Source organism: Acipenser ruthenus, chromosome 3, assembly GCF_902713425.1.
Source record: "Acipenser ruthenus chromosome 3, fAciRut3.2 maternal haplotype, whole genome shotgun sequence".
NCBI lineage: Eukaryota > Metazoa > Chordata > Actinopteri > Acipenseriformes > Acipenseridae > Acipenser > Acipenser ruthenus.
The window spans coordinates 11,259,849-11,287,838 of record NC_081191.1 but is presented as its reverse complement, the minus strand read 5'-3'; the positions used below and the strand labels follow the sequence as shown (position 1 = coordinate 11,287,838).

At 36.9% G+C, this 27,990-nt stretch overlaps 2 protein-coding genes across 2 annotated transcripts; one reads left to right on the top strand and one right to left on the bottom strand.

Annotated features, from left to right (window-relative positions):
- Window positions 1-1,038: 1,038 nt before the first annotated feature.
- On the bottom strand, window positions 1,039-15,913 carry LOC117394733 (serum paraoxonase/arylesterase 2-like). Its single transcript, XM_033993234.3, has 9 exons — window positions 15,748-15,913; window positions 12,716-12,786; window positions 12,006-12,061; window positions 10,143-10,311; window positions 6,743-6,869; window positions 3,181-3,381; window positions 2,866-2,947; window positions 2,131-2,259; window positions 1,039-2,012 (listed from the first exon to the last, which is right to left on the bottom strand). Exons 1-9 carry the CDS (start codon window positions 15,822-15,824, stop codon window positions 1,836-1,838), a joined length of 1,089 nt encoding a protein of 362 aa, XP_033849125.1. The 5' UTR covers window positions 15,825-15,913; the 3' UTR covers window positions 1,039-1,835.
- Window positions 15,914-19,682: 3,769 nt separating this feature from the next.
- asb4 (ankyrin repeat and SOCS box containing 4) lies at window positions 19,683-24,361 on the top strand. Its single transcript, XM_034058462.3, has 5 exons — window positions 19,683-19,960; window positions 21,582-21,881; window positions 22,452-22,942; window positions 23,469-23,582; window positions 23,766-24,361. The coding sequence occupies exons 1-5, from the start codon at window positions 19,783-19,785 to the stop codon at window positions 23,952-23,954; spliced, it is 1,272 nt and encodes a 423-aa protein (XP_033914353.2). The 5' UTR covers window positions 19,683-19,782; the 3' UTR covers window positions 23,955-24,361.
- The last annotated feature ends 3,629 nt before the right edge of the window (window positions 24,362-27,990 follow it).

Sequence of the window (27,990 nt, the reverse complement as noted above, 5' to 3'; positions counted from 1 at the left end):
TAAAAAATACTGTATAGTTTTAGACATTTCAACCATTTTAAATGGAAACAAGTGTAATACAAAATACTTCAGGACACTTATTTGTCACATTTTCCAGTTTGAAACACAAAGGTATCAAGCTTTAATGACAGTTCAAGGCTGGTCTTGATATGCATTGTATGTTAGACATTATAGAAATCAGCATCAGTGTATTTTGTAATCCAAACAGAAGACATTAAGGGAGGGTGTTATTGTGAAAATAAAAATCTGCTTCTGCCAGCATGAAGCTTAGCAGTACAATATTATAGCGCAAGATCAATTTATATAGTGTACACATCTCCTTTATTAAATTAAATACATACTGTATGTATAGGTTAGAAACTACAACCCTTATTGATGAAGCTGCTTTTTTCAGTACAAGCCCAAGTTCAATGTTCTCAATTCTACAATGTGTGGTTAATTCAAGTCTGGATTTAAAGAAAAGCTTAGTTTTGCACTTATTTAATTTGGTGTTTACAACATAAGCACAACTCACAATTGCAGTCTTCCTTGCTATATGTATTATTGAAATATCATTTTCAAATCTACTGGAGAATAAAACTGAACAAAGTTACCAAATCTTCACAGTGAATCAGACACCATGAAAACTTCCAGCATTTACATCCAAATAAAATACACTTACTATATCGCTAACACAGGTTTTTTGTTGCTGCACTGTACCTAGCATATGAAGATGATGTAGCGTAGAAGTATCAGCATAGAATATGTGTCAATAGATACATTTATATGTGTCAAAAGATAGATTTAATGATTTTGCTGGTACTAATTTGACATATATTGTTAAAAAATGTTGTTACTGCAGTAAATTAATATAGATTAGGCTATTGGCTAAGTACAAAAGTTGCAAAATTGTGATAATAAGCAGTATTGAAGTTATCAGTAGCTCACTAATAACCTGGCAAAATGAACATTTCTGGCTACCAATAATAAATAAACAATTAATTAATTAATTAATTAATTAATTAATTAATTAATTAATTCAACAAACACCAGCGCTAATACAATTGCAATGTTTTATTAAACATAATTGAGCCATTTCAGAATGTTCAATAGCAAAGTAAATGATGCACAACTAAAATATCATCATTTTTCAAAATCTGTATAGCAGTGTTTTGCAATCCTAAGGACTATATCCCTGTTTAAATTGGCAAATGTCAGAAGAGTAAGGCAGATACAAATGCCGAGGTTATGACGATCCTCACTGTGTTTTTGCCGTTTACCAAAGAAGCTGAATTCTGAATTTGTTGCATCTTCATTCCCCAGTTGATTTATGATCAGGATATGTGACTAGAAATATCAAAACAATGAATAGTAAGTTGAAAAATATATTTTAGCAATACATATCGCACAGGAGACAGCAATGGTTAGTAGTGTTTGTTGCTTTTTTTTTTTTTTTTTTTTAAGATTTCTCATGGGAGTTTTCCATAAGGGAAACAATAAATGGTGTTCTGTAACACTTATGGGCCAACAGCTAAACCTAAAAGCAACTCAGTAGTACATAACAGGAAAATTATACTGCAGTGCACAAGAAATGTTACAGCAAAAGTTACTGTAACATTTTTTTATGCATCACTTACCCTGCTACAACTGTACTGTAATTTAATGTAATAAAATTAAAACAACTCATATTACACAGAAACATCTCCAAGTTTCCTCCCCCTTCATAAAATCAGTGAATATTATATTTTTAAATGACATTACATAATTTTACCAAATACAACTTTATTAACCCTACTTTCACTGTATTTTTGGAGGAGGTATGGGTGTCGGTGGGCACCTATCATGAGGTACAAAAACTACATTTTGATTGACTGCTCCAGATGACAGTAAAGTGCTTTGTGAAACACGGTGCCGATAAGGAGTTTTCCTTTGTAGACGGTGGCAACAGAGGATCCCTGAATGACGCTACCATTGTCGGCATACACTTGGGTCACTATTGGTTCTTCAGAGTGAATGTTCTTAATATGAATAACCTGTGAATGAAATAGGGGAAAGATATCAGGAAAATAAATCGTGCATTTGATCTTAAGATGCATTTTCCAATGTACATGTTTTCACATACAGAAGAACATGCTTATATGCACTACTAACCTCTGACCCAGGGAGATCTTCAGGATTATAATTAAAAAATTTCCAACCATTAGGGTGACATCCTCCCCACAGATCTCCAGTTTCAGGATCCACTTCTATATTATCAATCAGTGTTCCCACATGTATTGCCTGTAAATCAATAATATAAGGGTTTAAGGTGGTCTTACTATGTTTCTGTATACATTTCAGAAGATGTCTTGAGTAACCTAGCTAAAAATGGAAGTATAATATACGGATGCACAATGACCAACATTAACAGCATATTCCACATTTTTTTGTATCAATGTCAGCAATATTGGCTGCATTGGCCATGGACTCCCTTAGGGTTAGGAAGAAAAAGCAACCCCCTACTGGTCAGTTGCCCGACGAGTCAAGATGGAAACTTGCCTCCAGGGTTCAGTAGCTTGGAAACATTCATTACTTGGGTTCGGCAGGTGAAAAGTGGCTTGACAGCGGAAATAGAAAGTCACCTATTGATATTCACTCCTCCTGATCAGTACACGGATTGCAACCATGAGGCAAAATTAAGGGTTTAATTCATTTACTACATTTTTTCATAATATATCCCTATTTAATCTCCCTTACGCCTGTACATGGGGGCTATTCACCTCAGTGGACCTATGAAGCATAAATCTCTCCAAATGAAAGAAACATGCATACATTTACTTTTACATTTTAAATACTGTATAAAAACTACAGAATAGTTTTTCCGTTGAAATTGGTTGTTCACCTTACCTTTATAGGAGTCAATGTGTAATTTTGGTTCATCTCCATAACATGAACAGCACTATCCAAAATGTCCGAAACGTAGACATACCTGGAAACGCAGAGACTATTTTAAATAAAAGTATTTCTAACCATAATCAATCTTTTGACTTTATATTTAAGTTGTGTCATTACACCAGAGCTGAGCGTTTGACTTAGGCACTTCATACAAGAACAGTACAAACCACTTTTTAGTTTACTGTGGAAAAACTATGAATTCATAAAACAAAACTAGGTATGTTAAAAGGAACGTGAAGCCTTCTTCAGTGCTGCATGTAAACCTACTTTTTGTCTGGAGAGATGTTTATCCCGTTTGCCATATAGAACCCACTTGCAACCTCCTTTACTTCTGTAGGGCTATAGTAGACCACGTTACACCAAGCCAGGCAAAAGAGAGTCTCCAAAGACCGCAGAAGGTGTTGCGTGAAGTAATGATCATTAGTGGCATAAAAGCTCTCCGGTCCCAGTGCTACAATATCATTCACACTGCAAACAAAAGAGCATGAATAACACAGACAAAGCCATCAGCACTAACCAAATAATCACAAAATGACAGTTCACGGGTTGGAGCTAGGCCACCTGATGTAGTGTTTAAAACATGGAGTTAGTAACATAAACATGTAGAGAGAGGGGCTCCGCCTCTTCAAAAAGCCCAACATAATAGTAGGGGGGTTCTGTCGCTGAGGAGACCCGACAAACAGTGAGGGGTCACCGTCTTTGAGGAGACCCGACAAACAAGAGGGGTTCCACCGCTTGGGACCCTTGCATAAATAGAGGCATCAGAACCTAAAAGAGAAGGCGGCAAAGAATCGTGCATGCTAAAGGAGGGGTTTGGCCGGGGGTCCCCTTTGACTCATGGAGAACCCTCCTCTATGAGGTAAATGAAGCAAAGCTTAAAAAAAAAGGGTTGGAGAAAGTGGAATCACCAAACCCCCCAAAGAATGGACCCCCGGCTCCCCGCTGAAGACACCTATGAAAGAAAAAGAGGAACCGCCAATGCATAAAGAAAAGGTGAAAAGAGAAAGAAGACACTTAACACGACAAAGGGGCTAGTAAGCTGTATCCTACTGACTATGTGAAGACCCTCCACACGGTGTAAAGGAAACCCTTCCTTTCTTTTTCATAGGAAATCTTTGGTGGACCTGGCGGAAAGGTCGTCCCCACACCAGACATACTAGCAATGGACTGATGGGCTGAGGATATTTCAGATAATGAAGAACAAATATAAGCTTCGACTGCTGATGAGGTCCAGCGTCCCATATTTTGGATTAGATGCTGGTTGATATTGCTTTTGCAGCTGATGTGGCTGCCCCTGCTCTTAATGAATGAGAAGTGTGGAATTAAGGGGGAAGACCTGCTCTGGACACCACTGTGGAGAGATGTGAAGAAAACCAATGCATTGATACAATAGACCGGCTTGAATTGATGAACAAATGTTCAGAGGATGAAATGGTTTTGCGTTCTGCAATGTACTTCAGCATGGAAGTGTAGGGGCATAGAGGAGATTTGATTTTTGAAAGCTAAATACATTGTCCTTACCGTAGCTGATCCATTTTTTAAATGCGAAGGAACAGGATGAAATGGGAATCTGGAATGAGCTTGACATCACTGCATCGGATACCTAGAGTAGGAAAGCTGGAAATAGAAGGAACTGTATATTCGGAGCACCTCAAACTAAAAAAATGTGAATAGGCATATGGTTTCCATAGTTAAATCAAATGGAGAGAAGCAACCTTGGTGGAGAATTGAAATCAAGTTGCCGAGAATGTCTATAGAGATAGACAGGCAAGCAGGAGATGGAGCTGGTCGGTGAGCACTTGGAAATTCCTCGCAGGAGGAGACGGACAGCTGGGATAGTTGGAGAAGCGATGGACATCAAGCAAAGTTGGTGTTGTATTTGATTGTAGCTGGTGCCAAAGCCATGATCCATTCCTGGTTAAATGGAGTAGGATTAATCCTGCTTTGGGAGCAGAAAGTTAGATAACAAGCCCAACCTGTAGAGTATGAGGATCTGGAAGAAGGGGCAAGTGCTGAAGCCATGTAATCTTGAGCTGAATTAAGTAGCTTATTGATAGTTGGATTCAGTTGAAAATCAGCTGATTGAACTGTGAAGTTGCTGCTGGAAATGGCAGAGCTGTAGGACCCGACTGGAATTTGGAAATCTGTAAACGAGAAAGAGCATCAGCTGCATTATTATAAAGGCCCGGTAGATGGTAGTAGGAAATTGTTGAAAACTGAAATCCATACTAGCCGCCGCAGTAATTGCATGTTAAGAGGGGAACTGGAACGTCCATTATTTATAATGTGCACTGCAGCTATATTATGGCAGTAGAATAATAATGATTTCTTAGACCAGAGATGACCCCATAACTGGGCTGCTGCAACTATTGGGTATATTTCGATAAGAGCTGTGGATTTTAGATGTGGAGATAGATTTTCAATTTCCTGATGCCATGTACTGGAAAACCACTGATTGTTTAAGAGACCTCTGAATCCCAGAGATGGAGTCTGTAAGCAAAGCCAGGTCGTTTGGTGTTGAAATGAAATCGTCATAAAACATAGAAAGACCATTCCAGTGCTGAATAAGAGCAGACCACATTTTAATGTCTTTCCTAGCTTCCGAGGAGACATTAATGTAAGAGTCAAGGTTTTTTGCTGTTGATGCAAGCACCAGTAGTCGAGATATAAACGTCCTCCCTTGAGGGATAATACAAAGTTGAAATGACCCAGTAAGGAAAGCAGTGCACATTTCCTGATTGTTTTACTGACATGAAAATTCTGATTAAGAAAACGAATATAACAACATAAGAAAGTTTACAAACGAGAGGAGGCCATTCAGTCCATCTTGCTTGTTTGGTTGTTAGTAGCTTATTGATCCCAGAATCTCATCAAGCAGCTTCTTGAAGGATCCCAGGGTGTCAGCTTCAACAACATTACTGGGGAGTTGGTTCCAGACCCTCACAATTCTCTGTGTAAAAAAGTGCCTCCTATTTTCTGTTCTAAATGCCCCCTTTATCTGATCTCCATTTGTGACCCCTGGTCCTTGTTTCTTTTTTCAGGTCAAAAAAGTCCCCTGGGTCGACATTGTCTATATGGTTGAGTTTAGACTTGGGTAGGCTGGCTTCAATGATTCCAAGAAATTACAGAGAATGCAGGGGGCCGACTGTTTTTTTTTTCTGAAAGCGGAACGCAGACTTCTGAAAATAAACTTTTAAGATTAGAAATCACTTCTGCTGGCGGATCTGAAGGAGGAGATAGCAAAAGGTTCTCCATTATGCTTGATTGAATTTGAGAGTCTTGAAATCCGCTTAGGTTTACACCAAAGAAACGAAAAAACACAAGACAGCTAGATAGGGGTGACTGATGACTAAATAAGGTAGATTTAATTGATGAAAGATGATGATAGGATGCAGGTGGGCCTAGCCCCAACCCCCGTACCACACATATAAGTTAATATTGAATATACAGTATTTGAACAAAAAACACATCTAGAGCACTTACTGCAACATCCACTATAGTAAGTTCATATTTTATTAAAATTGATTTCATTCTACATCTTCTTGAAATGAAGAAAGGATAAAAGCTTTAATTTGTCTTCTGCATTATTTAAGTTGTAGCCCTTTGCTTTTTAGAACTGAAAAAAATGCATGATAATCACAAGTTCATCCAGTTTTATAAAAAAAAGCCTATATATATATATATATATATATATATATATATATATATATATAGGCTTTTTTTATAAATGTATATTTTTTTCCTTACTTGAGTCTTGTTTTACTACACAAAATCAATGCAGTCATGATTGAATTATATTTAATATTTTATATTGTAAAATTAACTGTACTTATGCAGAAGTTCATGTTGGACAGTTTTCAGGTGAGTAAGAGAGTAGTCCTCCTCAACAAATCTAAAGATCTCCACTGTGCTTCTGAACTGGGGGTGATTCACGACAAACAGGTACACTGTGTCATCTGCAAGTGGAATGAGAGCAAATGACAAACATGAGGCCCAGAACAAAAAAACTAAATTTCCTAATTTCAAAACAAAAATGTAGTTAAAAGTATCTACCTGCACAACCAATTTTAAAGGTGAGCTCTGTTATCATTGTGGTTTAGCATGCAATCTTCAGCACTGATCTCATAGAAAATGAAGCACATGCCCAACCGCTATTCCAGCAACAGCTTTTCCACAGAAAACACACATTCCTCATGCCATTCTAGTGTTAACTTATTGTGGGGATTATCCCAAAATGCTTTGCTCAATACAGCAATTGTTTAATACTCATACTTCGAGTCTTGTGAAGTCCTTTTTATTTTTTATAATGGTTCATTTTGTTTTTCAAATTTCATTTTATTACAGGTACACATTAATAAAACAACTCAAATAGATGTATATCAATAACAGTATAGTATACATCATGTTTTAACTACATTACATATTATTTAATAAACATTATCCGCTTTATTTTAAACATTTTGACAAACTGAAAAATAATTTACTACCATAATTTCTCATTAGCGGCAGTAACGGTAACTCTTTACTTGCCTACAGTAAATGCTGCCCATGCCCTCTATAAAAATACAATAAGATTATATATATATATATATATATTATATATATATATATATACACATTTTTTGTTTTTTACACTATTGTGGTGCTGTCATAATAATTGCAAATACTGCCATCTATCCATTAAAAAAAAAAGATAGAATAGGATTTGTATTTCAATCCCACTGCACTGAAGCAGTATACAACAAGCTTGGGCTTTCTCAGTATTTAAACACAAAGCAAAGCAGATCCATTCATTCAAAACCAAAACAGCATCTGCTCCAGTGCAACGTTTGCACCACTTGAAATAAAACAAATAATTAGCGTACTAATACAAAATACAGATGAACCCGTTTTATGTCACCTCGCTTAATATTATACCCGTTTATTATCACGATTTTTGAAAAAAGCGCTCGCCATGCACCATAAATTCTTTAAGAAACGACCTCTCCTAATATAATCTCACAAACCTGCTCATTGTCACATTTTGTGCAGCCTGTCAAATGCTGCGTGGCTGGGCTTTGCTAAGTAACCACAGGATATAATTAATTTCCAACGCAACTAACAACCAATAATCATCTCGGCTGATAAACTGACATTTTTTGCTGCCTAAAATGCTGTGTGGACGGTCTTAACAGGATACAGTTCAGTTACAAAACACTCTAACGTCACCAGATTTTAACAGTTAGTCTCATACAAATGCAAAAGTATTGAGAGCTCTCAGTCCACAATTCATGCCTTTTTCAGATAAAGACACTGTTTCGTTCCAATTAATGATACAAAATGTATTTCTCTTGTAGTAAACTATATGCATTTGTTTAAATGTAAATAATGACTAAACATACAGTATTAAAACACTGCTCTTTAATTCAGTTTTATTTCTTTTTTTCTCGCACTCAATGTGTTCATGACCCACTTTATATAACAAATTATGACTGTACGGCAAATCATTATAAAGCGAATTCATCTGTACAAGCAAACAAGCCACATTTTCCACAAAAGGAATAAACAGCTAAAGATGTTTAATAGGGCTGTCAGTTAAGCCTCAAAATAGCAATCGATTAATTGGGCACACCAAATACAATCGTTCGAGTAAATATCGATGATTGTACCATACATTTTCAGTGCTTTCCTCTTCCCGCGATGTTATAATATTAATATTATTGCAGTTAAGTAAAAGCTTGTGCACAACAACTGAATGCAAGGGGTAATTACGCCTTGGTAGCTGATCCTTACTCCAAAATTGCATTTGACATCACTATCGTTTGTTTATTTATTTTTAACATTATTGAATATTGTTAAATATTAATTATATAACAGCTCATTTTGAAACTCCAAAGAAGCACAAACCTACAGTCAGTTTTCTTCAATGTGCACAATTTATTTACAGGCCGTTTGCCTGTCGTCCTGCTCTGGACACAAGATGGCGCGCTTTCAATACACAGAGGCGCGTACTTACAAAGCATTTTCAAAACTGATTCGCTGGTAGGATGGGAACAGCAAATCAGATGCTAGTTAACACGAGCAGGATAAGAAGAGCACGCCCACTGCTTGTCTGTGGCAGTTTTCGAGCAGTTTTGTTGATAAACTTAAATAACGTTATTAACTATGCGCGTTACAAAAATGTAATTATTGAATCGATTATCCAGTATTTATATCGATGTATATAATAAGGAATGGATTTTCGATTTAATTGTAGCAGCACTAATGCTTAACGACGGTATCTTTCGACTCCCATTCCAACCAACAGTTGCAAAATCTGCATTATTCTGTCAACGTCAGCTGCACACATCCCCTCATGCAAATTCTTTGCAGCGCTGTTTAATTGTTATGCGCGGTTTATGCATTTTAAAACAAAGTCTCTTCTCTTCCATCACAATTTTAATTCCCAAACGACTCGCTCCAAATTATACACCTGCGCAAATGCTTGTCAGAGCTTCTGTTTCCCTTCAGACCGTGTCTATGGTAACGGCTGAGCCTTGACAAATACGATTGCAAGTATTTATTTAAAGCATTTTTTGTATAAACCTCCCAACTTAAAAATGTCATTCTATGTTGCTTTATAATGATTTTTCGTTGTATTCATTTTTATATTTGCATTTTGTTTTATTTCGTTTTATATGGTACATTGTTTTATTTTGTGTTATTTCATATTTGCGAAAAACATGGGGCTCTACTAATACTTCATTAAACACATCAAAATCAGCATGCAATACAAAGACGACACTTTATACACAGAATTACGTCTTTCAGAGCGTGCCGTCCTCATTCTAACAAATTATTTCTAAACAGTCCTGTTTATACCTAAACTGTGGTGACAGCATTCTTTAACAATTCTTTCTTTGGTAACTGTTTTTCAGTACAGCTTGGTACCCCTACAATTTATTTTGTAACTTTTCTCCGTTACAGTGGCGGTATCCCCTTGGTACTTCTGATAAACATACACACAATTCAAGCATCTGACACAGACACACCCTGCTAATAAGATGTATGACTACAAGAGATTACAACGACAAGCTCCATATGTCATACCCAAATAAGGAATGTGTCCTTATCTGTAATGTTCCACCTGCTAGCCCTTAGATTGAGTTTAATTAAATAAACAGACACATCATAGCAGCATACCAAATAGAAAAACACACACTTTTTCTCCAACACTGGGACCGAGTCACTGACACTTTGAGATCTATTACCTTCTTTGTCGATGTACGTGCTGATTCCATGTGGGTTAAATGAATCCACATCAAACCCTCGACTTATCCTCAGCTCAGTGGGTCTGTGCTTCTGATCCTCCAAATCCAAAATAAAAATCTTCCCTGGACTATCAGGAGCATAGCTTGGAGTTTGTGGATATTTTAACCCCTACAACATAACAGACATTACCACAATGGTTATACATTGCAAGAGAAAATAACCATAAGCTTTACCTACTGTGCCACCTACAATAGCACACAGACACACACACACACACATATATATATATATATATATTACACACACACACACACACACACACACACACATATATATATGAGCGCAAGTCAAATTAGACTTTACATGTAGAATCTACACAAACTACTCCACATTGATAAAGTTAAAAAATGCATACAAAATATAAATAAGTAAGATTTACAGAGAAAAACAGATGAATCTCAGTTGCATAAGTATTCAACCCCTTTGCTACTGCAGCCCTAAATCAGATCAGGTGCAAATGATTTGTTTGAAAGGTCATAAAATGAGTTAAATGGTTTCAGCCTGTGTGTACTCAAAGTGGTTTAACTTGTAGACAATTTCCCTCAGGAATATAAAGACTTTCAAGCTGCAACTCACATAGTGATCCAACAAAGCAACCATGAAGACCAAGGAGCTTTTGAAACAAGTCAGGGATAAAGTTGTAGAGAGGCACAGAGCAGAAGGGTACAGGAACATTTCAAAGGTGCTAATTATCCCTCTCACTCACAATGAAGTCCATCATTAAGAAGTGGAAGATGCATCATACCACCCAGACACTACCCAGATCAGGTTGCCCTCCCAAACTGAGCAGCCTGGCAAGCAGTAAACTGGTTCGGGATGTCACTTTGAAGCCAACAATGACCTTGAGAGATCTACAAAGTTCTGGGTCTGAGATGGGAGTCAGTGTTCACACATCAACAACAAGCCGGACCCTACACAAAGCCAGCCTGTATGGATGGGTGGCAAGAAAGAAGCCATAGTTTGCGAAAAATCATGTAGATGATACTGCAGACACGTGGAAAAAGGTTTTGTGGTCAGATGAGACAAAAATTGAACTTTTTGGTCTAAATTCCAAGCATTACGTCTGGCGCAAGCCCAACACTGCACATCACCCAGTCAACTCCATGCCAACTGTCAAGCATGGTGGTGGCAGCATCATGTTATGGGGATGCTTCTCTTCAGCAGGGACTGGGAAGCTTGTCAGGATAGAGGGGAGAATGGATGGTGCAAATCACAGGCGAATCCTTGAGGAAAACCTGTTTGAGTCAGCCACGACTCTGAAACGGAGGAGGAAATTAACATTTGAGCAGGACAATGACCCAAAGCACAAAGCCAAAGCGACACTGGAGTGGTTGAACAAGAGAATTAATGTTCTTGAGTGGCCCAGTCAAAGTCCTGACTTGAATCCAATCAAAAAATTTTGGCGAGACTTGGAAGATTGCAGTCCATCAACAATCCCCAAAAAACTTATAAGAACTGGAGCAATTTTCCCGTGAAGAATGGGCAAAAATGTCACCATCCAACTGTGCAAAACTAGAGAGACCTATCCAAAAAGACTTCTACCAAGTACTGACTTAAGGGGTTGAATACTTATGCAACCAGTAAATTTCATTTTTTATTACACACACACACGCTATTCCTGATTAAGTGCCAATTAAAATATATATATATATATATATATATATATATATATATATATATATATATATATACTGTATAAAAAAAAGTGTTTTCTACCAGTTTACTGCAGAATTTTTGGACAGTATTGTAGTATTTTTATATAGTTGCATAAACAAAGGCTGTGCATTTATGAACAATCTTACTGAGCTTATAAAAGCCAGTCCACTTGGGAGAATGGTGATGTCTTCAGAGCCATATTCTATGAACAAGGAAAGAAAAAAAAAAAAAAGTATTACACCATCTAAACATGTTTTATTTAAAAAGCCCAACATTAGAAACCACTGCACTAGGGTGCTGAAAAATAAGACGATTGCCGGTCAAGACTTTTTTTTTTTTTTTCAAAATGAGTTCTTTATTAACAAGTTTAGTGGTATACATAAATATAATATATGAGTAAAACAATGTTCATAGCAAGTACAATTGATATAATAATTACATCAACAAACTACTATATATATCAAAAAGACACATTACAAAGAATTGATTTCTAAGGTAAAGGATACGTACATTATCTAGTAATTTACTTTTTACTGTACACTTTTAATGCTCAAATAAAATAGTGTCAACCACCGTCTAGTTTCAAAATTAACTGGCATTACACAGCTTGTGAAATGATTTGGTCAGTTTGTCGACAGTGTGACAATTTTGGCACATTTTAAAAGCAGCCATAAGTTGCATCATAGACAGACAATTACTGTAGGGTTATTGCACATTAGGAATTTATTGAGCCGATTAAAATTTTAGATTGATACAGGACTGAATACATTTTCCATTTAGAGAATAAAATAAAAAAAGACTATCCAGAACACTATACAGTATTTCCAGGCCAAATACTAGGTCAATATTTACATACCTATGCCTTTAATTAAGTGACAGTTGGGTAGATGGTTTTGCTCTATTTCTCTGGAAGCCCATACTCTTTTTCTGCAAAAAGAAAACCTCATACTTAATAATGACTTGAATCTATTCTGGCAATCTAGTTCAGGGGTGTGCTATTTTTGAAAAAAACTTCTTGTCCAACGGACAAAATTCTAGAAAAATCTACTTGCCCCCTCCCTGTCGCACAAAACACACACAAAAAAGTAGACTATAACTTGTAGGACTTTGGTTTTATTTACCAGTGAACACAATCAATCTATTAGTGATTAACAAGGGTGGATCTAGCCTTGTAGCTTGACTAAATTCTTCAAGATACACAAAAGGTTAACTGTGACCCCACCTCACCTCAACAAATGTATAACATACTTTAAGAGAGTGTCGCTTTCAGTGCAGTTTGGAACACATTTGCTAGTAAATGTATGTAACATACTATGAGTACAACTATAATAAGCAATACTTGGGAGTTATTCAAATATAAAAATAGCTTCTGTCTGTTTTTTCCCCCCCACTATCAGCTGATTCCAACTCCTGATGTACAGGCGTTTTAGTTTGTTGCATCACAGATACAAAATTAGTTGCAATTATTACTGCTGCTTTGTGGAATTCTGATTTTTCTTGACATTCTTTCAGTTCTGTAACTGCTGAATCCCAGATTTTTGAAGGACTGTATAACCTGTCAAGTTTCTCTGCATTTTGTACTGTTTTTCTACCAAAATGCACACACTATTTACAGTAGGCTCCATCACATTCTGCAAAGAAAAAATGTTTTTTGTTTTGTTCATTTATATTATATACTTTTTTTTTTTAACAGTGTACATTTTACAGCTGTTTTTCCTCCTCTAACATCTTGTCCCATGATGGCTAACTGGCACACTGCTGCAGCAAGGGGACCCTGGTTTCATACCGATGGGTTTATTTTTTAGGACAACATTCTCTCAGCACTACTCTCACAGAAATACATAAATGAATTAATACATAAACACATTGCCATAAGATGTACAGTCTTATTTTAAAATACTAAAATATTGTACAGATAATCTCGTATATAAGCATGTTATTTCTATCGTTATAAACATAGTTGTCAATCTTCATGTTTTAATAGTTTCACAAATCGATGGATTGTTCATGTCCAATAAATAACTAACATCGCTTCTGTTCAAATCTAATAAAAACAACCTTTTTTATTTTTATTTTTTTAATACAGCGTTTAAATCTAAAAAAAAAATGTAAATATGGTAAATAGCAAACTAGGTTAGCAACACTAAAATTGAAAGAAAACAAACTTTTTTTTTGCCACAAAGTTTGTCTTGAAATGCTTCAAAACAGTAAACTTCACTTGTTATAACTTTACTAGATTGCTGCATTTAAAATGTTAGGTTCATGCATTAAGAAAGCAGTATCACTTATTTACTAATTTACAAAAAACGCAAATAATACCTTAAATTTAAAAGACTAGTCTGTACACTGCCAGAGACTCTCTTGGCAGCCATTTCTGGTGTTCTTTGTAACCAATAGAAGATCAGCTTTTGCCACAGTTGCCAATCAGAAGTGATAGGGGTGGGACATAACTTTTTAAAATGTTTGTGTGCAGGTGCTAGAATTCAGCAATTCAGTTTTTAGAAACTTGCGTGGCTCTGAAATATACCCGGGGTGCACACCCCTGCCAGTTGTTGGCCTTTTAAACCAATGTTGAAGAATGCCTTGCCACGTCAGCAGTTCAGAGCTCTCCCCGAGAGACAAAAGGCTGTTTTTACAATTCTTTGGAAATACACTGTGAGGAATACAATCTAGAAAAAACAAACCAACAATCTACAAGCAAGAATAACATTTTGTGGGATAATTCTAAAAACAAATCCATACATTTCATTTTAGAGGTGGTAATATTGCAAACTGATCAGAAATGTCTGCTTTCTAGTACACCACATGAAACTGCCTAATATTTCAGAGTTTACTAGACAGAAATTGCATTTACTATATATTGCAAATCTGTAGTCTGTGACTACTAAAAATGTATGATCAGTTATATTCCATTACAAAATGTACTGTATAGTTGTACTGTCAAAATAAAAAATATGGACATTTTAATTGTTTTGCTCGTTTCGTTTCTTTTCAAGTCCAAAGGTGGTGTGTGTGGTGCAACACATTTTGCAAATCAAGGACATGTTTTTATGTCTAGCTCAGATATGGCAACAAGGATGTTGCAATTTTATTTTGCTCCAAAATACTTGTGTCAAATGCAAGAAGGGGCGTGGCAGATCCCAAGCTAAAATTCTGAAAGACCTGGTGGTACTTATGAAACATGGGCCTTTTCTGAGTAAAATAAAAAATCTGGGTCAAGTCTGCTATCACAGGAAAGTATGCAAGTACAAGGTTCAAAACACAGTTACTGGTTGGTTCTCAGAACTGTATTACTACAGGGACCCACACATCTATAAAACCGACCATTTGTCTACTGCCCACGAGATCTAAATCCAGTCCAGGTTTTTACTCCAAGCAGGTTCTAATGTATTTAATTGAAGCTGCTAAGAGGCAATTAATTCATTTAGGACCTGGTTGGAATACAGACCAAGACTGGAATTCATCTCGAGGCGAGAGTTGAGTACCGCTGGTTAGGCAGAAACGTCTTGCTTGCTACCATAATTAAAAACTGGGTCGTTTTTAACGCACATTCCAAAAGTTCCTAACACACACATTTTTTTTTTCTTTTAACAATAAAAAATGCAACTTACTAAAATTGTGCACGCCTCGTACCTGTGACGAATGCAGTTTCCACCGTGCGTGAAATGTTTTGTTATTGATGTTCATGTTGTTTTACTAAAACTTTTAGTCATGGAAGACTTATGCAACGCCGTACACTGTAATAAAAATCTCATAGTAAAAACCATAGTTATTTTTACATATAACTGTAGCTGTGCGTATGAGAACATACATAAACGCGTGCATGTATATGTAGTTTTAAACCGTGTTCGTAAATGTAACAGCTAGTAAACAGAACAGTTCTCTTACCTTAAATGTATTATTCGTTCTCCCAAAATAGCTAGTACGATGCCAATAACTGTAGTTACAACTATAATCTTTCCCATTTTTGCTACACCTCTAGTTCTGCTTGTTTGTTGAGTTTGAAGAACATACTGACAGTGTCCCTGCTTATTGGTCACGTCATGGGCGTGACAACTAACGAAAACTTTAAAATCTGTCCAGAGGGCGGAGTTTTCAAATGATTTGTTTATCATACCGTATGGAGCATACTAATTGTAGTTAATCTTTTCTGCTTGGTATGATTAACTATATGTATACTTAAAAAAAAAGCTCACATACCTAATGTATATTCAGGCAAGGTTTATAGTGCCGGGGCAGCTGCATCGAGAGACCCGTGTGAATGGTCTATATGGATTGGGAATGCGATAGGACAGTGGCAGAGAAATAGCAGGTGCAGCCAAGTGTGTATGATTTATCAACCGCATTTATTTTTGCAGATGTTACTACTACACATTTGTATCACTGTAGCTGTCGGTGTGCGGTGCCAGTAATTCAGATTGTATCCTCCCTAATTTCAACAGGTATCGCTATTGTCTTAATTATCCTACCCCCGACCCCCCCACTTAAACGGAAGCTGTTGGGTGCTGCTGCGGCTACCAAAATAAACTACAGCAAATCAACATGTCTGTATTTCTGATTTTAAAACAACAACAACAACAACAACAACAACAACAACAACAACAACAACAACAACAATAATAATAATAATAATAATAATAATAATAAACGATTTGCTATATGAGACAATTTCTGCAAATGTCTGTGCAGAATTGTGAATTATGTAATAATTTCTGTGATCCCAGAATTTGGGAATCCTGGTAGGATTAGTGATTACACATTTACATATGCTGCGCTGGAAAAAAAAATAAAAATCTCACCATTTACGATGAAGGGTACAGAAAAATATGTCTACAGTATGGATTGTTTGATCAACACAGAGTTGACCATGGCAAACAATTCTACTTGTATCAGCAAAATAATCTGCAGGCATACCGTACGAACCCATGCAGACCACCTTACATTCAAAGCGAATCTAAACAAAACCATGCTGCAGAAAGAAAAAGGGTAAAAGTTAATGCCGGAGTTAATTATCCAGTTAAGCATGTTTTATGCAGTGTGACAAATGACGACTTAATAGACATGAAAGACTGTAAAAGTCTTTGACTCTCTTTAAAATTAATTCACGGTTCTTTATGATAGTCCTGTCCTCTTGTTTGATTGCTAAAATCTGTTTTTTCCCGACGATTAGTCTTTGTTTTGCTTTCTTCAATCTTTGGTTGTTTTCAATGGTTTTCTCGACCAACCTACACTTGAACGACTGTATATCCTCAGTAATGCGCTTTCATACTGTCTTGCAGAACTCAATGTATTCAGTCACAGCTGCTGTTGTTTAATTTCCCTTATTTTCTTCATGAGGTCTTTTGTCTCTTGTATGATCTTCTGGTCGCATTTTGTACTCTGTTCCAGCAATGTTTTTTTTTTCTCCTGTTTGTGCAATTACTTGCATCACTTACCTAGACTGCTTCATCTTTTTGCAGATCTTGAAGAGCGCTGAATCTGTTCTTCATTTCCAGTGGAAACACCAAGCTTTGCTTCTGGAGCATTTCAACGTTGATTGTGTTGGATTTCATCATCACAAGTTTTGCTCTCTCTTGTGTTTAGGTGTATTTTGCATCTTACAAGTCTGTGGTCACTTCCTGTGTTAAAATTGTTTAGTACTGAGACATCTTGTACGGTGTGCTTCTTGTTGGTGAGTATGTAGTCAATTTCATTCTTCACTCCAGTGGGTCCTCTCCATGTCAATTTCCTGATGGGTTTCTTCTGGAAGAAGGTGTTCAATGATGAATAAGTTCTTGTTCTCTGCAAATTCGCCTAGTCTGTCGCCTCTTGTTCCTGTTGCCACGTCCAAATTTGCAGACCGAATTCTCATCTTCTTGCTGGGCTCCTATTTTGGCGTTGAAGTCACCGATGATGAACTTACAGGGGCTCTTCCCATTTTTCGTGTAGTTCTTGTACTTCTTCATAAAAATCTTCGACTTCTTCATCCGAATAGCTTGTTGTTGGTGCATATACTTGGATGACCTGAAGTTCATACTTCCTTGAAACTTTCACTATCAGTCTTGAGGACCTCTCTGACGCACTGTCAATTTCTACTACATTAATCTTGATTCTTTTGTGGACAGTGAGTCCAATGCCTCCGTCCATCTGTAGTGTCTCGGTAGAAGAGAAGATGTCCTCTCTTGAGTTCTAGTAGTCCTTTATTTTTTTGCCGTACTTGGCTTAGTCCTACAATGGCCCACTTGATTCTTCCAAGTTTTTCTTCCAACTCTTAAAGTCTTGCTTCACCTGAAAGAGATCTGCAGTTGTACGTGGCCAGGGTCAGTGTTCTGTGGCAGCCTAAAATCGTAACCCGGTGATTCTTAGCACCCTCTGCCTTCATGCCTAACGGCAGTCCGGCCTCCGGAGAATGAGGGCCATGTTTTTGTCTCTGCTTTCATCATGGGGAGGTTGGCCATAACTCACCGCACTGGCCAAGTGGGTTGGTGAGTGCCCCTTCACTTTGAGAACCTGTTGTCACCCTCCTGCCACTTTATAGTCAAAAGTTTACATACTCCAATGGAAATTTATAATTTCTAGAAATTTCTTGAAAATAAAGAATTATAGGAAAAATCTTTTGTAGCAAAAGTTTTGCTTTTGTGGATGAGGAAATAAAGTTACAAGAAATAGATGTTATAATTATTTATTTCAGTATTTTTTTTTGTCGTGGGTTATTGCTTACTTATTGCTTGAATTACTGTATTTTTGAACGATCGCCACCCTAGCAAGTTGGATGTACCTCCCCGGAGTAAGCTACATTGATGTGGAAGTATAAGGCATATTGAAAGCCGGGACACCTTCCTCAAAACCGGGACGATCGAGGAAAAACAGATACAGGTGGACAAAAATGGTATTTGTCAACCTCTTCAGTAATATATACTGTAGAATGACAATATTAGTAAAGTAAAATAATTGCAATATTTTGAGACGCACTATAATCTTAAATATGTATTATAGGAGTATTGTAGCAAACCTGTAGTTGTTTGTTTTTCTGTACTGTAGCAAGTTGGTGGTGCAGTAACTCGCCTTGAGGCTTTTACTTTAGCTTTGTTATCACTCACCAATTTTAACAAAAGGAACCAACCATAGCTTACATTGGATGTGGACGATGGCAACCCAAAATTAGGGTTACAAAAATGTATGTTGCATTTAAACTTATGTTGTATTCCTATATTATTGTATTAGATTACTAACAGGAGTAATTGTATTCATATTTCTACTACTGTATTCCCACCAAACAGACATTCTATTTGAAATGGATTGATTGCTATTTGAATGTTCATTTTAGGTCATGTTTTTGTTGTTTGTTCAATATTGTTAAATAATTTATTACAGTACTATTAAAACATATATATATATATACTACAGACCTATAATTGTATCTCAATATTTCAGACACTGGGGGCAGCCTGGAGTCACAAAGTGTCAGTTCCCTAAGTAGTAAAGATAGTAGTAGAGATACTAAGATCAATAAAGCATTTGTGTTAAATTTATACAGTGTTAAGCTACCTGTACAACCATAAAAATACAGATTATTGTATGGTAGGACACTAGGATCCCTGAAGCATACAACGTTGTATTTTCTTTGGAAGGAGAGGTCTACTAAAATAATTGACATGGATTTTGTTTATTTATTGGTAATTTCCAGCTCTGAATAGACATGAAGAGTGAGTGAAACCAGTAGGTTTGTTCCCCCCTCATAACAGGATGGTAAAAAGATCATCGTGTGGCATGTCAGGTTTTGCACGTCACCTCTGTAAATAGCACAGATCCAGTGACTGTGCAGTGATTATGTTGCACTCTGCTTCCAGGCCAGGCTTCCACATTCTCTGGAACACTGCAGCATTGAGATCACTCAAAAGCTTTTGAAATAGTTTAAACAAATGATCATATGTTTTATTAGGAATGGGGGACATGAACACCAAATCTACAGCTAGTAAAGCTCTGAAGGAAAGATTTCTACTTGCTCTGGAATGTAATGACTATGAGGAAGTGCAATCAATCCTGCAATCGAAAAAGGTAGATGTGGACACTGTGTTTGAAGTTCAAGACGACGATATGGTTCTGGCATCCTATAAGCAAGGTACTGTGTGCAGAACAAGACTGTTTTCATTCAAATCAGGCAATGTAAAAAAAAAAAAAAAACACCACTAACATATATTTTATATTTGTATACCCCAGTTACAAAGTTAATAGCCTGTGCTTTGTAATTATGCCCAGTTAGTAACATGATTAGGTCTTTTAAGACAACAAAGGGGACAATATAAATGATCTAAAAAGTACTAAAACCTTTGCCATAAAGCTCAAATTCCATCCACCCTCCATATTTTATTATTGTCTTTCATGTTTTGTATAAGAGGATCAATAAAACATTCCAAAGGGGGAGGGGAGGGGAAGGAGAGGCGGGACACCAGCAGCCCCAATATAGTTAAAGGGTGGCCACAGTGTAGGCCTTTATAATATAGTACACTATATTTTAATTGGTTGAGTTCCATAGGTCATGCACTTAATTAACTAATGAAAATGTTTTCTATTTGAAGCTTAGCTTGGTACATGTATTAAGACATTTTGTTAAGCGCAATACAGTGAAACTTGTAACTGCTTACCAAATGGAAAAAAAAAAACATTTATTGTTGCATAAGGTTGTCACTGTTATTCAAAATGTATTTAAGTTCGCATACTGTACTGTTTTTTTCTTAATATATTTAGTCGTCTCCTTTCATTGTCATGACTGCATGTGTATACTGCTGGAATTCAGCCAGAATGAAACGATTATTAATATGATTACATTCCTAAAGCAATACAATTCATTGCTGTGGTTAATGTAAGAGATGCTCAAAAATGCTTATATAAAACTATACAACTGAAAGCATTTTAAATTGATTTTAAAGTAATGAATTTATAACTGAAATTATAACTCTGTTTGCTATGTGATCATAAGTAGATATTGTCAGTGATATAAAGAAAAACTGAAACGAGTTTTCATCTAGGTCTGACTGGTTTCACAACTAAACTTTACCACTGGGTGGAGACACATCTCCAGGGAAGAGAGTCATGAAATAGTCACTTTAATATTACCGTCTAGTTCACTGACGATATAGGTCTCACAAGTTTAGTTTTTAGGTTGTCATGACAAATGTGTATTTTATCTTAGAAAAGTACATAGTTGGTAGAAATGTTTACAGGAAGTCTAGTTCCTGAAGGACAATTTCCATCACCCATAACTTGAAATACTCCTCACTACCAATTCTGGTGCTTTGCAAACTTCTATTAAAAACAATTTATAATACTATATGGCTTGGACATTCCCTGCATCCCGACTGGTTGCTACCATACCAATGCCATATAACTAAAAGAGTAAAACCAGTGGTTTGAATCTCATTTCATTTCAATCAGGAAAATGGTTGTACCAAAACAATAATGGAGCATTTCATTATTCATGTCTAGGCCTCATGCCTCACAACTCACCCTAGGCCTTGTGAGGCATGAGGCCGATAGAACCCATAACTTCTTGAGTTTTTGTTTGTGTTAAAAAACCTTGTAATATTTTATGTTCCAATGTTAATAAAATAAAAATAAAACTCTCAAATGAAGGTTTAGTTGAAGATTTAAGTCATCAGTTTGACTTAAAAAGAGTAGTTATTTTTAAATAGAATTATATTGTATTCGACTGAATTCATCTTATTTTTTATTTATTTTGTTAGGTTACTGGTTGCCTGGATACAAACTGGATTCATCTTTTGCAACAGGTTTGCATATATGTGCAATGTATGGTTATCTGGAAAGTGCCCTGGTACTGCTAGAACATAATGCCTCCATCAACAGCAAACCTAATGGGAAAACACCTTTACATGTGGCATGTGAGGTTTCAAACAGTGACAGCGTTGCTCTGCTTCTTAATCACGGAGCGAAAGTCAACAGTTTTTCCTTGAGTGGACATACTCCATTGCATTACTGCACTACAAAAGAAGCAACAGCTTGTGCAAAACAGCTCATTTGGAAAGGTAAGAATAACAATGTTCTACTATTCATTTATATGGTATTAATGGTTTTATTCTGTTTTTTCATTCAAGTACTGCAAATCCTTAATAAGTTGACATTTGAAGGGATTATAGCTAATTAAATAATTCTATAAATCTTTCCATTTCTTATGTGTCACACAAACGTAGTTTTGAAAGATGCACGTTATAGCAATTTTTTTTTTTTTTGAAAAAAAATGACATCTAGGTTAAATAAATCTCTCAGTTTGCATGGTTTGCTTTCGCTAGTGATAATTATTGAACTTCCCAGGTCATTTCACCTAGAGGGTGAAATATTCACCACCCCAAAAAATCCTTCTTTCCTGAACCAACCAGCTGTTTCCCCTGCTGCTGATTGCTTTGACCCCAAAGTCTCTGCTAAGGGAATAACATATGCTTCTTCAAAACTGCATACATGAGACCTGTTTCTCAGTAATGTTAAATGGCAATAATACACAGGTATACTTGTTATCTGAACTATCCATTCACTTTGCTCACCTATTTATCTTAAGGCTACCTGTGACACATTTCTTGTACATGTATGTGTTTCAACAGGAGCTAATCTGGATGTTCACAGTAAGAACAATGATGAGGATACACCATTGCATACTGCTGCACGGTTTGGGCTCCCAGAGCTGTTGGCTTTATATGTTAGCAGTGGTGCAAACGTTGATAGCATAAACAGTCATATGGAGACCCCCTTGATTACTGCGACCTTTTGGGCACTAAACCAGAAGGAACAAGTATACAGCACAGAGCACCACCTCGTCTGCAGGATGTTGTTGGACTATAACGCCAATGTCAACATGCAGGAGGAAGACAATAAGACAGCCCTTCACAGGGCTGCCTGGAACTGTGATCACATTCTCATGCAGATGCTGCTGGAGGCAGGGGCAGATACTAACATGATGGACATTAACGGGTGTGCTCCTATCCAGTACACTCTCAAAGTGACCTCAGTGCGTCCAGCCAGCCTGCCTGACATCTGTTACCAGCTGTTGTTAAACCACGGAGCAGCAAGAATTTATCCCCCCCAGTTCCATAAGGTAACGTCTTTAAGGTTAGAGGTGATTAAAGGAAGTCATTGTGGTGATTTGAAAGTAAGATTTGTACAGCAAATCATTATTATCACAGTTGTTGTTTATTTCTGATTAAGTAACTTATTGGGTTACTTATTTTTACACAGTTGAAGTCATTTTAGTACCATATGACGCATTTCAACTAGTAATTTAAGATAAGATAAGCCTGACCAGCTTATAGAGGCAGCAAGCCCATTTCCCGTTTCAGATGATGTTGTCATAGGATGCTGCACTGCCCAAGAAGCCAATGGTATTCTTAACAGCAGTAAGGACAGTCAAAAGCAGTTAAACAGAAAAGTGGAGCAACTGCATCCACCACCTTGAAAGAGGTGCTCCAGTGATTCAATCAAGGTATGTGGCTGACCTGCTGAACTTTAGACAGGTGTCTGTACCAGCCATGTTATGAAAACTAATCTTAGCTGCTTATAAGAAGTATATAATATAGTGAGACACAATTCCCAAGTTAATGTTTTTATTTGATGTTTTCTTATAGGTGCTGCAATCGTGCCATTCTTTCCCCAGGGCAATTGAAGTAATGATAAATTCATACGATCATATAAAAGCCACAAGTAAATGGAGAACAGCTATACCAAAAGTGGTTTTCCAGGTAAGTGTTTCGTAAAACTTCTCAGAAAACCTTGGATTTAGAATAAAAAAGGCACATTTTAATGTTTTTATAATATAAGACTTAAGTAGGAATGTGTTGTAAAGCATTACAACGTCTGCACAATTGTTTTTAAATTCTAAACCTCACAACATAACCCCCATTGCTTTTACATGTATATTACAGCAACACCAGGATTTCTATGAATCCCTGTTTGCGGCCTGCAGTAATACTCCACGCACTCTTGTGCACATATCAAGGTGTGCAGTTCGGGCAGCCTTGAGGAATAGATGCCATGACAATGTAGACAAACTGCTGCTTCCACCTTCATTAAAAAAATATTTACTTCTGGAGCCTGAAGGAAGAATCTTTTAGTTTGTGTCTTTTTACTGTTTGGATTAGATCACTGTAATCCTGACCTGGGTCAATGGACCTCATCACAATCAGTGCAATGTCAGTTCCACTAATTATACAATTAGAGAAATGTGCCAGTTCACATCCCAACTTGAAGAGATAACGACAAATAAATCTAAGAACAGAGGTAGGAAATCTAGGGCTGTTGTATTGTCAAGGGACTGTGGAAATAATTATGGGAAGATTGTCCAAGTTTATAATGTCATGTTGTTGACATCATGATAAAGTGGTCAGTTAAGCTTTTAATGATGAATTGTAAATGTCATATACTGTACAGCTAACATTAAATGTCATACATTCTGGAAGTATTGTGCTGTTATTTGTGTTAAATATTAAAGATTTAGGTGATTGCAGTATGTTTTTTTTTATTTCAAAGTAATGGTATAAGATTAAATTACGGCAGTGTGTGAATCAGATTATTTCATTTGCTTGCTGTTCCTATGATATAATAGAAATGTGTGAACCCCCTCACCTCCTGTATATTTACATAGCAAATCAGATATGTATGGTAAAGCAGGTTAAAACCCAAAGTACAAGTAAGGGAAAAGAGTATTAAACTGCACAATTACCATGTTAATCTTTTAGGAGACGATCCATCATAAACACATAAAGTTAAATTCTATATACCGTATAATACCCCCCTACAGGCAATGGGTTAGTCCTGTGTCAGTACCTTTTGGTGGGTATAGTGTATTGCCTATGTATAAAAATGACAGGGGCGCCCTGTGTCCCAAAGCAGTTCCTATATTTGTTGGATTTGTTTATGAATCACACACGTCGCCGTTGGAAATGAATGAGTTACCATCTACTGTAGTGTCTGCTTAGAGAAAAATCACTAAAATGACCCTCGATAAAGGCAGCAGCAAGTCTTAACCTCATATTGTACTGTATGGGGAGGAAGAAAACCCTGTGGGTAAGCACATTTTTGTTTTCTTGTCAGATCCATGTTACATATGTTATAGTACTATAAGTAATGTCTAATGGTCCTATTCATGTTCCCAGCTGCAGAGGGCAGCACTCCAGTCAGTGTACAAACACATACACACTGTACCAAGGAGACACTGCCACATGTTTATAAGGTTTAATTTTCCATAAATAGCTAAAGTGCCTTTGTTATTTTAGTGCGACTTTCATAGCCCTTACAAAACTACCTTCAATTACAATACGATGGTTCTGTGGAAAGGTTACCATGCTGCAAGCCACCATTTCCCTTCTTCACTGACAGCACGTCTGAAAACTAAAAGAAGTTTATAAACACAGTACTGTATTGCTTTTGTGTCGAGGCAGGTGCCTCGCCTTGTGATAAGATGTGATTTAATTCCCAGTCAGCAAGTATTGTAGCGTTGTGTGGGAAATGAAAGGCAGACCGACATAGTTATTTCACGTTCTCGAGTGCAGCGGTTTATTAAGCCAGGACTCCACACTTAACAGGTAAAGCATGCTGCATTACAAGCCAGTGGTACAACTACAGCTGAGCAGCGTAGTGCTCCTCAGACTGTGACAGATAAGAAAAGAAAATCCAAAGCACACTATTTTGGCCCTGTGCTACAGCCAACTAAGTGCAGTCTCTGGTTTCTTCCTTGGTTCTCTTTAGTCCCGCTTCTCTCTGGCTCTCCTTGGCTGTTTCTCTCCAATCTTTCTCACTGTTCAGCTCTATCTTTCGTCTCAGCACCTGTTCATCTCAGCAGCTCACTACTCCAGGCCATGCCCCTGGTGCACCAGCCACCAATCCCAAGCATGCACGGCTTCCCGCTCTCGATCCCTTGATTGTTGCAACATCTTATCCCCTAATTTGTGACAACAATGTTGCAACTGGGTCCCGCTTGCGCAGCAAACCGAGTTTCTGATTGGTCTCTGAACACCTGCTGCAATTGAACCTTTGACTCTGGCTCACAGAACCTTCCCGAACGCAGTTACAGCAGACCCAGGGTCATTTCATTATTCATTACATTACAGGGTCATTACATTACAGTATTGTTGTTACTAACACTGTGACAAAAAAAAGAAAACTTAGACAGCAAGGAATAGAATCAGTAACCAGGTTTATCATTTATCTTTTTAGAGGACTCCCTTATTGAAATGCAATTCATGACATCTCAAAGCAAATTTAGAATGTTGTAGTATAACTGGATGGTAACTGAATTCCGACACATTTTCTGGCTATGGTTTTTTTCCTGTTGGTAGGTTTAGACAAGCAAGCTAATTGGTTTCACATGTTTTTCACATTACTTGTGTGGGCCTCTGGAAATGACCTTTTTATTTTCTTCCACTTAGCAGGAAAGGATGGTCTTTGATTAAAGACATCGGTAAGAATTTTACCATCGAACAAAAGTAATAGAAAAAAAAAAACGTAAAACAAAACTTCCTAATATCAAGGACAAAGTTTGTGTTGCTGGTGTATCTGGTGATATGAAAATGAGCTGAGAAGACACAAAGACAGTGCCATTAGCAGTTTGTGTGCTTGTGTCTGGACACTGGTGTAGGTTGTGAACTTGGCAACATGTGTTATGTATAGACAAAAATAGCAGGAATAGCTTTAGATGCCATGTACATTACTGCTGAATGTTTGGTTGAAGTCATGAGTAATATAATGCCATTTGACAAATTAGTGGTTTCAGAAGGCCTGCAAAGCACTGTTTGGGATATTCAAAAGTGCATCAGATGCTTTATAGACATGGTACAATCTTTCCGTTTAATGTGGCTCACATCCAAGAATTCGCTGCCATTTGGAACACAGCCAAAACTGAACACTGTTCTTAAAAAATGAGATGCAAGAAAAGGTCAGCCAACTAAAATCACAGCAAGAGATCTGAAACATGTATCCATGTACAAATCCAGTCTGCCTGCGCTTACTGTGTCATCTGTTAGAACTGGTTTTGAAAGCCAAGGTTTCACAATAACCTGCAACACATTCAGTCTTTACTTTTTCCAGCACATTGTAAGCCCAAAGAGCCACAGAAAAAATGTAGGTTACACTCCCAAGCTGCAGTGTGCACGTAATATAAAAGTATTATTATTATCCAAAGCGACTTACAAGTGTTACAAGGCAGTACAGGGTTACAATGCTAGATTAATATTTAAGTACAGTATAGTTTACAATAAGTGCAATAATACTAATAGGATGAAACATGTTTCCAAATAATTTATCTGACCATCATTATATTCCTGTTAGTGTTTCCCTGCCTTTACCCACACATCACAATTCTTATTGGCATTGTAACTGCAATTTACTACAGGTTACTCTGGTTAAGAACATGCTTATTTTATTTTGGGAGCATTCTAGAGAACAGAGACATGTGTAGGAGTCTGAGACACTGGTGGGGCATTGGTTAATTTAAGATTCTGGGCCAGCAGTATACTGTAAACAGCACTATGTTAATATACACATGGATTTATAGATACACCTACACACAGTATACACAATAGCATTGTGAGGTATGGTTACATGTGAAATCATATACATGTACTGTAAATACTATAGTTACACTTTTCAAAATCCAAACTAAGAATGAATAGCCACCAAAATTATAATAAATTGTAAGTCTGCCTCTAGTTTGTTATTCTTAGAAAAGCCAGTGGGATTAGTACAACTTTTGTTTTTGTTTGTTTTGTTTTAGTGACTAATTTACATTGTTGTACTGCCCAGCTGTAACTGATGCAAGTACTGAGCCACCAGCAATACTTTGAAAATGTATTTTATTTTCTCATTGATAAGCACTCTTCATCACTGATTTTACACTGGAATGACTGGCTCAGATGTAACCATTAAAAACAAGTTCAGCAACGTGATATTATCTAAACAGTGGTCAGGCCAAATATAGGTAAATAAAAAAGTATTCAAACTGGACATTTCTACGTTGTCCCACTATTGCGGTTCATTCTTCGGCTAACATGGGTCCTAATAGTGGAGGCCTACATAATTACTGCAGCCGGAACAAATGGCTGAAGCAGGAGTTTAAACTCTAGATGATCTCACCATCTCATTTACTTTCCACTA